Genomic DNA, 16680 nt, shown 5'->3' with positions numbered 1-16680 from the left:
ATCTTATTTATACCAAATAGAGACCTCAATCTCTGGACAACCCGAGACCTCTTCTCCCCTGCTACCCCCCTGTACAAGTTCTCTCCTGTTAATAAAATATATATTAAAAAATAAAATAAAATGTAAGCCTACTGGCATTACGACTGCCAATGGCCCCTGGTGTGAGCGTTGATTACTTTGTCTTATGATGACTGTTGGATAGATGATTCACTTACTTAAACAAATGTATTGTTGTACGTCGCTTTGGATAAAGGCGTCTGATAAATGCCATAAATGTAAGTGTAAATGGACATATAGGGCCAGTTTCACAGACAGGGCAATTTGCCATTGAAAGTGTGAATTAGTCCAGGACTAGGCTTAAGCCTTGTCTGTGAAACCGGCCCATAGTCTATTAAAGCCTAGAGTAAATATTTTACGTCAGACCACTGACATAGCCCAAGACAACATTTCAGACTATAACTGCATGCAGATCATATAGATCATGTGGGCAAATCTCCTTGTTCCTCTGTACCGGGATATACGACCAGCAGCTTGTTCAATGACTGGAGTGGGGTTACTATTTTGGTGGATTTAGAAAAGTAACATGATTACTCAGACACAGACAGGCAGGCAAAACCTTAAAGAGGGGATTTGAAAAGGATAGTTTTTCTTCTTTTTAAAGGATAGTAGGGACATAAATACTGGAATATAAAAGCCCCAACTTGGACACAGCTGTTTTAACAATAATTACCTGGCCACAGTCCAGTCTAAACAGAATGGTATTACTCAGAATGGTAGAGAGACATTTATTTCACTTAACTTAACCCTCCCTGAGTGAGATCCACCAGTATGCCAACATGAAATTAATAAAGCAGGGTTTGGATTTCACTTTAATTTAAAATGTGATATGTCAATAGTGTGGTCAGTAAAGGTGTCTCTTTGAACTTAATCATATCACAAGGTGCCTTGCACAATGTTTGTATATTACATTAATCAATAGACAAATAAACTTTGAGTTTATTCTATTAAATTATAGTTCCAGTTGATGGAGAATGTATATTGAGCTCTGTGTTGAAAATGATACATTGGATAGAAGATACATTCAATGGATATTATGTTTAGTAAAGCTACCATATTTGATTTGAAGATGTTATAGACACATAATTCAATAACATAATATATCATATGTCATATTACTTGAGAGGACCGAATACGATAGCCTAAGTGAAGCCTATCACATTGCCTGGATAATTTACGTATCTTCCACTAGAGTGCGCTTATGGACCTCTGCGAACCTGACATTTTTAATTAATTATGACCCCAAACATCTTATCTTATCAATTTGTTAAGTCAAGTCACGTAATGTTCTTATCAGAAACCTGAGTTACGGGAAGAGCAGGTAATGGTCTTCATTTGGTTCTAAGAATAATAAATAAATAAATAAAAACATTGCAAATGTTTTCCACTTTGATCTTTTCACTCCCAAATGTTAAAGTAGGCTACATGAAGAAAATTATGATTACTTTGGACGACCTGAAACACATTGCGCTGACACACTCTTAACACAACACGTGTCTGTCGTTTCAGTAGACTACTCCTTCCACCGAATATCGCCAAAAGATATGAAATCATTATTTTGGTTACAAATTACAAGTGCGAATCTACTAATTGCAAATAAAAGCGACGATCCTGCATGTTCAGATCAAGCAGCGGTCCTCTACTTGGCGAATGAACAAGATCGAGACGCACAAGAATGTAAGTTAGGAAGGAGGAAAGGGATGCTTTCCCGCCAACAGGCTCCTTGAAGTTAAGTCATGTTATATTGCCACCTGACCTGGTGCTTTTTTTTTATTTTCCTTCTCTTGTTCTCAATGTTAGTATTGTGGTTAGCAACACTTGATGAATAAATAACTGTTTCCCTGCGATGCTAATAATAATGTAAGGGACCTATTCATGCATAACGTACTTTCTATGTCCATGCAGTGGCCTAAAACGTATTAACAGACTGATTAACTCTAATAAGATACAGCTGCTCCTCGGCTGTCATAGGTCTTTTTTGCTCATATTAGGGATGGCCAACATGGAATTCTCGCTACTCCTTCAGTTAAGATAATTTGTTCAAATGAAACACCCCATTCATGTCAGTCAATGATGCTCCAGTCGGCTCTGAATTTCATAAATGGCGCTTTGCCATTTTTGTCAACAAGTAAAATCCTGTCAGGTTAAGTGTGAGCATGTGTTGTGACTCATATTGATCGCCTAGGACAGGATAACATGTTCTTCTCATTGTCCTGTTGCCTCACCCTTAAGCAACATTATTTCAGAGTAGTACCAAATAATAGTTTTTCAGTCAAATACTTTGAAGAGTTGACTGGTTAGTCCATGCATTTGACTGAAGTGGGGAAAATGTAGACCTACACATATTTCCCAAAACTCTAGCTTGGCCTTTACGCTGACAGATATTAAAGAGTGATTAATACAGGAAGCACATTGTATCTAATGGTTTGAGAGAAGTGCTCTCATATTAACAAACTATGGTGGGAACCATTTCAAAATAAATGGACCTGTCTGTTTCCAGTATTTACTCACTGTGAATACAGACATGTTCCAAACAGTCCACAGTCGCCTTAATGAGTACTAAAGGACATGTCAGACATTCTGCCTATGACACTGATGTTGAACAGAACGACGTGCCTTCTGTTGGAGCCTCATAATGCTTTGTTGAAAGTTGGATTTCTTAAAATTAGGAATTTCTCTCTTGTCTTTTCTTACTCCTCTTTCATTTGGATCACTGTCTAGCCAGCTGCCAGACCGTGTAAACAGGCCGGCCCGGCTGGCTCCCATCTCACAGATAGTCAGTCAGTATGAGGAGGGGAGTGTGGCAACACTGACACACTGTACACAGAGGTCAATTTGATTTAATAGAAATGGAGGGACTGACAACACAAAACAGGCCTTGTTGCGTCTGAGTGAATCACAGCGCTGCCTCACAGTGTTAGCCATTGTGTGACCTGCCATCGAGCAGGGCCATGGCTGCATCTGGGACCAGGCCTCTGGACTCTTACATCTGTAAGACACAAACAAAGACTCATAGAAAACGTCTCATACTGACAACTGGACCAAGACAGTTCTTTCTGGGCCGTTTTTTTTTCTTCTTTTTTTTTGTAAATCGAGAAAAGAGGCAGGATTGAAAGATATTCAGTGTCTGTCCATTCCTTCAATGTCCTTAGCTGTGACCCTGGGCTGTGGGTCATTCTGGGCAGTAATGAGATCCCATATGTGTGACAAATGTTTCCGCCTCCCGTTCTAAAGGAGCCTTGTCCCTCTTTCAATGTTCATAGGGTCTTGTTAACGGATACCTCTCTGATTTGGCGATTTCTTGTTTGTCTTGTTAACGGATACCTCTCTAATTTGGCGCTTTCCTCCTACATAGTCTGAGCCCAACAGTGAGGTAACATGGTAAGGCCTTGTTTTTTATGGGTTCGTATCTGTGTTATCTGTTATGTAATTACAGTACTTGATATAGTGTTCATTTCAGATCAGATTTGTGAGTAATGCATTAACAGTCAAATGGAATTGTGGTTACAAGAGATAAATCGGCTGTGTTCAAGCCTCATGTCTCAAAAGTGAGATCATCCACTGAAAATAAGGTCATTTGGTAAATTATTCACTTGTAAAAAAACTTGTGATTAAGTTAGAGTCTGTATTAAATTACATAGTACTGAAGTACAGAACTCAATCTGGCAGGTGAATAGCATGTGTCATTGTTTCCCATGAGTCATATTATAGGTCCTTAGGTTATATTTGTTCATTTGATATGCGTATGAGTTATGTATTTCAGTCGTGTTTCAGTACCAGCTAAGTGTTAAATACTAAACACTGTATGACTTATTTCCATAGGTTATTGTGCATAATACATATATTAGTTACAGTAGTTATGTTTCTCATCTTGAACTTTGTGGATTTGCTACATTCCAGAAATATCACACTTTTCACAAAATCTCTGTCTCTGTCCGGATATTGTTGGCTAGGCTTCATATCCTGCTTTATCTGGAGCACAACTTGTGCCCTATGGGGGGCCTGCCAAAACATTTTAATCTAAGTGTTCCTCTGTTAACAGCAGTCTTCCTCTCATGGCTCCGGCTAACCCCCCTCTTCTTCTGTGTCTTCAGTGAGGCTCAGTTTCCCCTGAAAGAAAGAAGACAACCTGTCAAATTAAGTCTACATTGTTTATTGCTACATTCATTAGCCTGTGCAAGAGGCAGAGCTGACTGTCTTTTCCATGTCCTGTACTTGTTTATCATTATCCTGTGTGGAGTTATGGTACTATATGTTCTTTCGCAAGACCTCTCCTTTTTCCGTAATTACTGCAACTCTCAGTACAGTTAGTACTTACCCTGGAGCCCTGAAGAAAGTTATGTGAAAAATAAAACATGGGTCTTGCCTGTCCTGTGAATGTTTAGAATTAAGAGCCACTTATATTTTGAAAAGCACATTGAGTTTCATCCTCAGTTGACCGAAGTGCTGTGCTTGTGCTGAAATACTACACTGCATTAGATTGTGGTTGACAGCACCAAACTGTGTGTAGCTATACATGCTTTTGTTCAGATTCTCTTTTATAGACTCAGCTAAAAGAATGGAAGACATTGTGTGCCAAGGAAAGCCCTGACGGCATCAGTGGCATCATTACAGATTCAGTACCTTTGGAATCACCTTAGCATGAAGATACCTTGAGGGTCACACAATGATGGTAAAGTCAATTGACTGATGGCTCAAAGCTTGCATTCAGTAGTACATTTTGAGATGCAAGTCATATATTGCCCTTCACTAATGCAGTTGGCAACTTTTTGGATTGTTAAAACTGGAGCACAGTGCATCGCTGAGGCCCTGATACCAATCTCTTATAGAGTTCCTGGACTTATGAGAGAGAGAGAGAGAAAGAGAGAGAGAGAGAGAGAGAGAGAGAGAGACTAAAGTAGGGGAGAGACCTTGGGGCTATTGTAAAAATGTTTGCAATTTCCTCAAGACCACTCAACCTAGACCAGTCATTTATTGATATCAGAAACGTACATCTGTCTACAAATCATTCATAAATGTGTAGGTCTCTAAAGAGGAAGCTTGGATCACAGTATTGATTTTGATCCAGAAAGTCTGATGTTACATTTGCCCCTGTGAAATCCAAACAAAATGCAGAAGGAGAAATAGACACACACTAATGCTCCATTAACACCTTTAATCAGTCCCTACAAGATTTCACAATGTTTTTTTGTTCTATCTGCGGCCAAAAATGCTTTTCTGAAATTTGTTTTGATAATGTACATTTTACTTAAAGCAATACAATGTCATATTTGCTCAGTTCTAATAAGATGGACAACGTTCTCTTGTGTTGCAGCACTATATTGCATGGAATACTGAACAACTTGCCTGCACTGTCATGTAAAACACTTGGAGACAGTTTTTTCAGTCTTTAGCTGATATTTTTGTCTGCAAATGAGATTTTTTGGATTTTTGTCCCTTGCTCTGCCTGTCAGTCGTCCACCATCAGCTTCACACGTGAACATGCTGACAGGGGACAGAACAAGTTTATTGATGTGTGGTTTGATTGGACTGGATAACGCATAAACAATGTGGTAATTGGTCAGAATTGCAAGCCCTTTTTTGATTGGACCCTTTTATGTCATAAAAGCCCTGCAGGCCCTTGCAAAATATGCAACGAATGGTTGATTTTGCATTGAATTTGCGATCACAGAAACGCAAAATCCTGGAGGGACTGTTTAATGGTAACGATGTTTTGAAAATAATATCTTCATTCTCTGAGCAACAAACAGAAGAGTAATCATAATGGTACAAGTTGGGATTCATAGTCGTTAAACCTTAAGACAGAAGAAGAACAATACTGTCGATCGAAAAGTTACATTAACCCCTCAAAAACTACTTTTCCCAATAAAAACAGATGCAGATGGTCAGATGTTTGACTGAATATTTTCATGCAGGGAGTAAGCCTAACTGAGCATGTACCGAGTGAGTTTCATCTCACTAACTTGGTTCTGATTGGAGAAAGGCAGGCTGTTACAATTGACCACTGTTACATTTGTCCCCAGTCTACCATAGGATAGATACAGTAGACTAAGGGGTAAGAATGAATGCAGAAAATCAATGGACCGTGGAGTAAGGGTTTAACCCTACAATTCAATTGGAAGTGAGGAAACTAGTGGGGAGTAGGGACCCTCATCCCTGGGTTGCAGTCTGCAGGAGCACCACCCCAGAGAATCTTGTGGGATTTGGCAGGAGACTCCAAAAGGTCCTTGTGGTTTTAAAATTCTGTGAAGGCTTGGGCGCAGTTCCGCTTTATCCGACTTTGCTAGGGGATGTGTGAAATCGTAAAGCTCAGGGAAAGGAGATGAATCAAAAGAGATACAAATCTCATCATGATAAGGATCTATCATTTCCATTTCTCAGGGTGGATCAATTAGCTGACGATTCGTGTCTGTCAGGTAAAAGGTAACAGTTCACAGCTGTTGCGTGTTTCAGAGGATAAGGGAGGGAAGCTGAGTGAAATGTGTTAGTTTGGGAGGCCAGGCTGATTGTTCGTGCTGACACTCTTTGTACTCTTATATACTCTTTGTATATATTGGCTTATAGAATAGAATCTGTCCTTAGAGAGAGCTTGAGTAAGGATATGTTAGGATGAGCTGCCGGCTGCCATAAACTGAAAACAGGGCATGTTATCTGTGCAGTGTACAGTAAATTACTTGCCATAAACTGAGAACTGGGCATGTTATCAGGGCATGTTATCTGTGCAGTGTACAGTAAATTACCTGTCTCTGGGAAGTCAAATGGCAAAAATATTGCAGCACAACATGGCTTAGACGCTGTGTATTGTACTCACAGCAAACTGCAAGGCTAGTGCCTTAAATCAGAGAGAGGGGAGGGAGAGAGAGGGAGAGAGAGGTAGAGAGAGAGAGAGACAGAGAGACAGAGAGAGAGCGGGGGGGGTGATGAGAGAGAAAGGAATCCCTTTTATGTTTTACATCAAACGAATGTATCCGCCTACGCTGCCCTGACGGCCTGGTTGGCACTGTAGAATACATGATCTCTCTGTATTATCATTCCATTAATACCCTCCCTCCACCTCCCTTCCTCTCCCCCTCCTCCCCCCTCATACCTCAGTGGAGCTGGGGAAGGGTCGTGACTAGCAGTGCACCATCCTGAAGGACAGGCAGAGTTCAGCAGGCCCTCTGTCAAATACAGAAGACAGCTTTGAATGGGCCATGCACTGTTGCATCTGACAATGCATTGTCGGTCAGGGGATCCCAGGAGATTAAAGATGACTTTTCCCTTGTAAAGCACACTGCAGTAAATTCTGCCCAATGTGACCAGAAAGCTTTATAGGTCTGCTCTGCACTGCCTGTGTGTATGAGTCTTCTGGGAACTGCTGATAAGGTACAAGAAGCGATTGTTGTTTGTCCAAGCAGTGGATAATTTAAGCATGTGAATAACACCATCTACCAACAGGAGAGTGTAAGACTATAATACAATGTGTACCTAGAATATATGGTTTAAGTAAACATAACTTACAGTTATGACAGTTCTTTAACACCTGCTATCAAGCAGACCATATTTTACTTATGAGCTATTGGAAGAACTAACATTATTGGTTTTTCATCCCTTATTTTTAAGCATAAGACTCAGCTCCCTCCTAATTCATTCACACACACCGTTTGGTGAAACACTCAAGATATAGCAAAGTGGCAGGGGCTGCTTTTCAATACTTTCATCCTGTCAAAATATTTTATTATTCGGAGCAATGCATTGTGGAGGGTGATTTTCCTGAGCGCTTCCGCAAAACTAATATCTATGTAGCCTCGTTGAAAGGTGGTAGGAAAGGACTACTAAAGCTCCCGTCCTTCATGCTTTTTCCAAATGGAACACTCCTTATTGAGGCTGCCGCTCAGAATCTTCTGGGTCAACTAGCGAGGAAGGAAGGTTCATTCAGTTCATAAGGGTATTTGAACGGAGCCTGAGAGAAAAACAACCATTTCCCCTCTAGTTGGTCACTTTGTGTTTGTGTGCACATTACGGAGGAAAGGATTAAACGTTCTCCTCCCCAATTCCTTGCCACAGTTGAATATTTCCTGAGTTAATCAAGTTAATGAAGTTGTTCCTTATTAAAACAGATCATTCCCACACAGCTGCATCTGTGCTTGCAATCAGCGCTCTTAGAAATGTGGGAGTACTTTGTAACTGGATGGAAATTAGGAGACAAACTGCTAATTGGTAACATTTAGTTACATGTGGTGTAGCAGCTCAACCCTGACACTGTATGTATTGTAGTTACATACTGTATGTAGATTCATCAAATTGTTAATCATTTGGATGAAGACAAATCAGCAGCGTATAAAAACTAAACAGTTAAATCTACATGCTCAATGAAAAGCCAGTGAATATTGTATCCACTATAGGACTCCAGGCCAGGGGGAATGAATACAGCGTTACCCTTACCGGACCACTTTACCTCTGTAGAACTGCCATGCTGAGTTGTGTGGTAGTGAAACAACCGGTGTGTTTGTTTGTGACAGAAGCCAGCGGCCACAAGCCCGGCACCAGGGGAGGAGACTGACAGCACCACTCTCCCCCAAGGCTGGAGATGTTACATGTCACCCGAGGGACGCAGGTACTACGTCAACAGCAGCAGCAAAGGTAAGCCAGGCGCACAACCTCCCCCTCCAGCCTGATCCAGTGGAGGAGGAGGGATCAATACTGACAGAGTAGGATGGAAGAAATCTGGCAGCTGAGGATCTTCCTCTCTCTGTACTGTGCATGATTATGATAGTTGATAATACATATTTCGGTATTTCATAAGAGGAAAAAAACAAACATTGAGTGGCTTACCTTTTTCCACACCCCCAATAAATATGCCCACCAGACGCCTCTGGCTCCCGTTTGCATCCACTAATGAGACATTCAACGTTGATGAGTGGCCATGCAGGGAACAGAACAGAGCTATTTCTCCGTTTTGTTTTGTTACCATAGTATCCGGCTCTCTCCCACTCAATGCTGCAGGCTCAGAGGACTCATTACCATTCCCCATCATCATCTCTCCAGCCCATTCATGTGAAGAAGGGCTACAGATCTCATCCGCTTTAATCAGATTAGCCCGAACGTGTGGTGGACCCGGGCCCGGGCAGTTCTGCCAGTACCTCAGCAGAATCCATGTGTCCTGAGGAACACCACACGGCTGTTTCTATGAACCGACATTTGAATAACCCTGTTTACTAGGCAGAAAAAAAAACAGAGTTTGTTTAATACCAAGGCTAATAGCCGAGCAACCTTTTATAAAGATGCATATCAGCTACCTTAAATATTCTTGACAAAGAACCGTGCGTGCGTGCATGCGTGCGTGCGTGCGTGCGTGCGTGTGTACGTGCGTACGTGCTTGTGTGTGTGTGTGTGTTAAAGAGCACATGTGTGTTCTTATACCACTCATTTGGAACAGGATCCAGAGGGAAGGGCTGCCTCCCATAGGACAGACCCCGGCTGCAGCCACAACAGCTATAGTACTCTGGCAGAAGCCTGCACCTTGGCATACCACACACACTGAAGTGAAAAAAAGCCAGGAGCTATTTATACATACAGCATGCATAACCATATGCTGCCATTCCCTCTATTATGCTCTAGTTACTGAGTGTTGGACACTTTAATATCACCGCAAGATAACTGAATTATGTTTTTAATTAGGCTTAGTAGGGAAATGAGTTCTAAAGGCCACTAAATCTAATTTAACTCTGTTACTACACAGCTGAGACGTGTTAATACATGGTCAAATACCCTCCAGGATAAAATGGCTCTGCTGGACCTTGATAATCAGAAAGTGTCTCAAGTCCACCATTGTCTACACGGCGTGAAGGACTTCTTGCTCCGCTAAGTGGAATGATCAGCACATGCCAGCAGATATTTACTTTTGTTTGATGTACTGCAAACATTCTGAGGGCAAGCAGGGAAAAAAAGTAAATAAAGTAACAACATTTAATTTTTGGTCAGCAATGAATGAATCATTCATTTTAAGCATTTTTTCATTTACATGGAAGAAGTATCTCCCTGTTCCTCTCTTTTCCATTGAAAGGGAGCCTCAGACCTTGGGCAACAGACCTTGAATGTTTGTCACACTGTACAAGATGCTGCCTGTAGAAGTGGTATTTGGAGAGTGACAAGTCTTTATAGCTGAATAGGTAGTGCTCCCCTCCTTTGTTCCCTTTGAGGTTTGACTGTAAAACTGTTCTTTGTAACACGATGACTCCTCTGTTGACCGTACTGATCTATGTGTCATTCCAGAAACAACATGGGAAAGACCCTCCGCCTCATTTAGGACCCCAACGAGACCGCCGGCACATAGGAACTCCTTACCAGAAGGTAACGTTTAGCCTCTCCCTCTTCAATCTGCCGTAGACTATAGACCGCTATCAATCTCAGTTGATGTACTGTAGCTGAAAACCCTCATTGCCTCTACTGACAATGTCTTTCTAATTGTTCCTCAGGAATAAAAAAGAGTTAAGTTGAATTTAATTACATTTAATTTAATTTAACCCTCTCTCAACTGGCTCTGAGTGTCTTTTATGGTGCTGCGTCTGATTATGCATCAGGAACACCATCCTAGCAGAGAGTATTTCACTGTTAGCATGTTCAGAGTTCAGGCACTCAGAGGTGAAGCAGTGAGAAAACAGCCAGCTGCATGGATTTGTCCTTTCAGACAGGCTAGAATAATCCTCCCAGGGGAGCCAGCCAGTGACTAAGGTCAGGTTGAGATCTCCCTGCCTGTCTGTTCCAGCCCTGACCCCTCACTGCTACAGGGGAGCACCAGTAAGTCAGGGATTCGGCGGTTTGGAGTAAGCAGATTGAGGGTGACATAGCTTTGAGGAGGTGTTCAGATTAGGCTCGGGTGTATCTGTGTCATAGCTCAGGCTGCTCGGGTAGTGTTAAAGGTCCAATACGTAGACTTGAGCTTTAAATAAATCGGTAGCGATCAAGGGATGAGATCAACACGAAGAAGAAGAAAAAACAACCAGTCAGTGAAGAGCGGTGACACCGGGAGCCGTGGTGGAGCTCTGCCGCTGGCCTTTACGTACCTATTTGACATTTTGTTTGTTTACAAGGCACACACTTGCCGCTATTGAAAAACCTAGAATATGGACGATTTCACGTTTTCAGTGAGGCCAAAACGACATGCAAAACGACATGCTTCACTTTGAATAGCTTATGGCCTCCTCCAGTCAAAGGTAGAGAGCTAATACTGCAGATGCCCTCCGATGGGAGAGATTTACTGTAACTGTAACATTTCAAAATCAGTTCTACAGCTCTGACACCTCAAGTCATCTCGGGGGGGGGGGCAAAATAGGTTGATCTTGTGAAATGAACAGGGAATTCTGCCTCACTAACAAAGCCTGCACTACCCTCCTATCATCACAATTCCTCCAGTCTCCTCTGTTACGCGTGCGTGTGGGGTCATTATCCAGTCTCTTTACGCGGCTGTGTAGCCCGAGGGGTCATGCTGCACACTTGCCTCACGTGTTTACCTTCAGCTGGAGAGACGCTGAGTTGATAGGAGTTGATATGCACTGAGTGGACAGGCCATGAATCATGGGTGATGAGGAACCATTAGAAGCCTGTAGGATGTGACTGGGGACATTACTACAGACGTGCGCAGGGCTGTGTGACACAGGAAATCACCCAGGGGCCTTTTATCATTAATGGCATTCTTGTGGGTTATTTTGGGTCTGAAGCAGAGTAAGAAATAGCACCTACATGGGATATATAGGCCCATGTAGTGCCCTTAGTCATAGCTAAGTATCTCAGTGGGATACTCTGTAGACTAATGAGGAAGGAATGTTCTTGTGTTCGCTGTGTGGGAGAGCAAATCTGTTTCTGTCTCCAAGATGAATGGGGAAATGTTGACCTGCTGTGAAAATGTAGACTTCTTTACAACATTAAGATGTCACTTTACGATATCAGACGAACGTGACCTTTTCACTGTAATAGAGTGGTACACATTATTTCACGTTATGGATTCGTATCTCCCCGCTTGCTTATTATTCTGAAGTGATTCAGCAATAAGCAGCAGCTCCATCTGTCAGTTATTTGGATGACATTTATGTTCTGTACTCTTGTAGTCAATGGATGTCGCAGCACAGGACCTGCCATGCTCCCGTCAGACCTACCTGATGTTGCTCTCCGGAGGGCCGCTATGGACAAACAGGTCTGGCTTCATTCAGCACTGCAATGTGTCATATAATCCACTCTGATATAATCCACTATATTATACACACTGAATTGTAAGACCAAGGGACATCACCTGGCACACATACAGTAGGCCTATAGTATACTGTATGTTGTTCAAACCATCAAGTCTATTGTAGTAGGATCATTGTAATAAACTCCACATACAATATCGATCTGAGTGCAATAGTTAGTCAGAAATCTATAGTCTCATATTGATGTCATGTATACCGTCTGTAGCTGTGACTCAATAACGCTGTCACTATTGGATTCTCTATACAGTGGAGGCACAGTGCAGGTAAACCATTTAGACACCAACAGCGTTTTACTCTATGAATGAATATACAGTATACAGGATATGATATTAACACACATACTGTACAGTACGTATCAAAAGCTCCTGCTTCTCTATGGGTAGTACCAGTGCCACTCCCATAGCCCTGGTTTGAGCAGCTATGAACCCAAGCCAGCCTACACACACCAACCCACGTGACCAATTCCCAGTCAGAGGAGAGCGTACCGTGCACGGGACAGTACAGTAGATGGGCAGACTTGGGCCATATGGGCAGCCGAGATTTGGACCACATCTCAGGGTTTTGTCAGCTATTTGAAAGGAGGCCAGCCAGAGAGTCTTAGCTCACAGTGGGAGGACTGGGATTCCTGGGGCCTGGAACCAGCGAGCAGGCTGCCCGGACACATCGCGACACGACAGTAGGTGCTGGTCAGCGCCGCCGCCATGTTCTGCGTGATGAAGGTGAGAGAGCGCCGCGGCGATGTGTGAGGATTTCACAGGGGGTGTTTACTGGACAGGCTGTGTGGAAGTGTTCGCGTTGACCCACTGCAGGTGGATGTTATAATAAGGAATCCACCCCACCCCGCCCCTCCCCCCCCCCAACCCCAACCCTAACCCCCCCCCCCCCCCAAGCGATCACGCGTACGTTAGCTGCACTGCACACACCGTGTGTTTGATGCCTCTGGTGGAACGGCTTCGTTAGTGAGAGAGACAGATGAACACAGGTTGGCAGCAGCACGGCGCACAGATTAACACCACAGAGACATACATGTGAGTACACTCACGCACACACACACACACACCATCGGGTTCCGTACGCATTCACACACCCCCATACACCCCCTTCCTCCACACACTCTCCTCACCACCAGCAACCCACCCCCCCTCGCAAACACTCTGTAGATGCATCACCCCTACACAAACACTCCTCCCCTCAACGCCCACACATACATCTAAACTCAGGCTACTGTAACACAGACACTCCATAATGAGAATTAATTGTCATAATGAATGCTCATTATTGCATAAACACACACACACTCCCACACCCACCCACACTCCCAGACGGCATGTACACACATCTCCCGTAACCACATCGTCTCACACGCTCACTATCGCTCATAAACACACAAGCAGACCCAGAGATAGGGTGTTCATTGGTTGTGTGTTTTTACAGCACTCTCTCTCTCTCTCTCTCTCTCTCTCTCTCTCTCTTTCTTTCTCTCTCTCTCTCTCTCTTTCTCTCTCTCTCTTTCCTCCTCCTCCTCCTCCTTTTCTCCAGCTGCCCTCCCTATCATAATTAGCCTTCTTGTGATCATCACTCAGCCATTTCCAACAGACCCTCCCCCCTGCCCCACCCTCTCCTCCCCTCCCCCTCCCCCTCTTCCCCCCTTTCTCTTTCAAACACCTTATCTCTCTCTCTCTTTTTTTCTCTGTTTCTTTCTCTCTCTCTCTCTCTCTCTCTCTCTCCCCCCCTCCCTCTCTCTCTTGCACTGTCTCCATCCATGTGTTGCCTCAGTGGTCTCAGTATGGACAGTTGGGAGACACAAAGCTCGCTGCGTCCTTCTCTCACAGCCTTCAACCTCCAGACACGGGTTACAGCAGCTTAACCGGAGGCTAGCCTCGTCACGCTCCCAGAACCGCGACCGACCGCCTTCCCCCCCGCCTCCCCCCTCCCTCCACACACACCTCCCTCCCCCTCACTTTCCCAGCCCTCCCCACCATCCCCACGTCTCCACTCCACTCACCACGGCAGAGCGGGCAGGCAGGCTGTGAGACTGAAGGCAGTCTCGGCTCAGTCAGTGGAGAAGGGTTTCCCTGTGTAGAGGAGCAGGAGCAGGAGGAGGAGAGGGATCATGATGGAGCAGGCCAGCTTTGACACAGAGGGGAGCTTTGACGATGCCTCCTGTCTCTCCCCACAGAGCCCCGGGTCCACTTCCCCGGCTAAAAGGCAGACCAAGGAGATCAAGGAGACCAAGATAACAGTGAGTACACCTGGAGCTCTAACCTGAACCTCTCTTTCTGGTAGAGGCCCTTGTACTGTGTGTTTTTTTTTTTAATACAGATGCTCTGCAACCGTCTGTCATTTCACCAGGGAGACCAAATTGGATGTGACAGATGTTCTGAAGCACAATTATGCACTCTTGAGATTATGTTTTTCTTTTTTTTTTTTTTTTTTTTCCTTTCATCAGACAAATATCTTTTTTTTTTCATTTGAGTAGCTGTTAAATGTGGAGTGTAGTTTCTACTCGGTGTAGTTTGGGTATTTGGCTGAGAATCTGCGTGGAGTATTGTGGAGGGGAACCACGATGCAACAACACTGCCACGAAACAGCCTATTGGATAAGACATTAGTCTTAATCAGAGCGTTATCCACAGGTCAGGCGCTAATCTGTTTCTCATGGGCTGAATGTCACTACTCCATTGTATTGATTTATATTACGGGAGTCTGCTGGGTTGACTGAGGCTCGCAGAAGATGCTTTTTTTTTTTTTTTCACCCAGTAGACGCATCCTAAAGCCATCAAGTTGATGTTCTTGTTTCCCTTCATTCGCAGAAGCTGGTGCAGACCAAAGAGTGACAAAATAAATTAAATGAAAGGATGATATTTTTATCCCACTTTCTTTTTTTTTTTTTTTTTTACTTTGTTCATGCATGTTTGGATTTGAGATGACTGAAAGGCCGTAATACCTTTGTAGTGTACCGTTGACAGCCGGGGGTATATTTAGAAACACACTGTCTTATAGCTGACAGATGCAGAAAGTGACTGTCCTTCCAAGCTTTCCTCCCATGAAGCTTTTATGGGAGTGTGGAACACTGGATGCCAACCCCCCTCCTCCCGCCGTCTCCCCCCCCCTCCCGCTGTCCCCGAGGTCCGCAGATCTGCCTGCAGGGCAATGCAGGTCACACACCACTGCAGTCACCGTCAACAGACGTTGAAATGGAAGGCAACACTGACTGGACTGTAATTACAGACTGGACTGTCATTACATTTCCCTCTCCATCAATAGCAGCTAAAGCAAACGTTCACACCACACATTCTGCCGGTGTCCACATAACATCTACATATCCATAACAAGCATTCATTATGTTCATCATACTGACCACGACGTGACCACGTCATCAGACGAGATTTCCGGAAAAATTTTGATTTGTATAGACAAGCTATTTTATCCCTACCAGCTGTATCGTAACCAGATTTCTGGAAAATTTCACTTGGGAGTTTCTAAGTGGGACTGACACTGGCCCTCGTTATGCAACCCATTGGTTGATAATGATTAATGTTGGGCAGAGATGGTCGGTGGAGTGGTCGGTGAATGTGCGCTGAGCTGAGGGCAGACAGAGAGGTTTTTGTGTGTTCCCAGTGCTGATTTTGTGCTCTGTGGGCTCTCTGACCTGCTGCAGCCACGGGAGCCGTCAGTCTAGCTATTGTGAAACCCACAGACCTGCGAGAGATGCAGCTCGTCTAGTTTCCATGGTGACAAAAGCAATAGCACTGATTAATGGGTGTTGAAATGGAAAACACGGACATCGGAGAGGAGAAGCCATTCACATATTCACTCAGTAGAGGGTAAAAAATGCATTTTTAAAAAAACATTTTATCAGCTTTGGTTGGTTTTGATAGGTTGATGGTATGCCATTGTAGATAGGGCATTGGGGAGCTCTTGTGCATGTTGAAGAGGCTCCAGTGAGATACCAGCCAATCCTAGTTCAGAATGGCCACTGTGCTTTGATTTGTGTACACCCATGATGTCATACTGTATGGCATCACTGCTTGCTGTTGAAGCATATATTTATCCAGCACTTTTAAGAGCTCAGAAAAAGAGACAGTTGGATTCGAACTGCTTTTATACATTATGTGTAAGGTGTATGTTACAAGGCATAACATGAGTGGTACAGAGCATAGAGACATCATAAATAAATAGGTTATGTATTGCAGTATTCATGTTTTCAGTCATTGGCTCTTGTCATATAGCGGTGATGTTGTCCAATGATGGAATGAAAGGGTGAATCCATTGCTAAAGATGATGCTCACTCCTGACATCAGTCCAGGAGAGTGTTTCTCTGTCGTGCCATGGTGTATGTTGCTCACAACCTGTCTTCCCGCTGTTGCGGAGCGATGAACACCCACCGATAGTCC

General features: G+C 43.6%; 1 protein-coding gene across 1 annotated transcript in view; it reads left to right on the top strand.

The window, feature by feature from the left end:
• Positions 1 to 14397: 14397 nt before the first annotated feature.
• Positions 14398 to 16680, top strand: part of gas7a (growth arrest-specific 7a) — a gene marked incomplete at both ends in the record, with an annotated part of 13840 nt that continues 11557 nt past the window's right edge. The window contains one exon of the mRNA XM_083676716.1: positions 14398 to 14526. Coding sequence (XP_083532842.1) covers positions 14398 to 14526 — 129 coding nt within the window. The remainder of the gene's footprint in view (positions 14527 to 16680) is intronic.

The sequence above is a fragment of the Argentina silus genome (assembly GCF_951799395.1).
Source record: "Argentina silus genome assembly, chromosome: 9".
NCBI classification, from domain to species: Eukaryota; Metazoa; Chordata; class Actinopteri; order Argentiniformes; family Argentinidae; genus Argentina; species Argentina silus.
The sequence above is the reverse complement of the archived record's forward strand: the minus strand, read 5'-3'. Positions and strand labels throughout refer to the sequence as shown.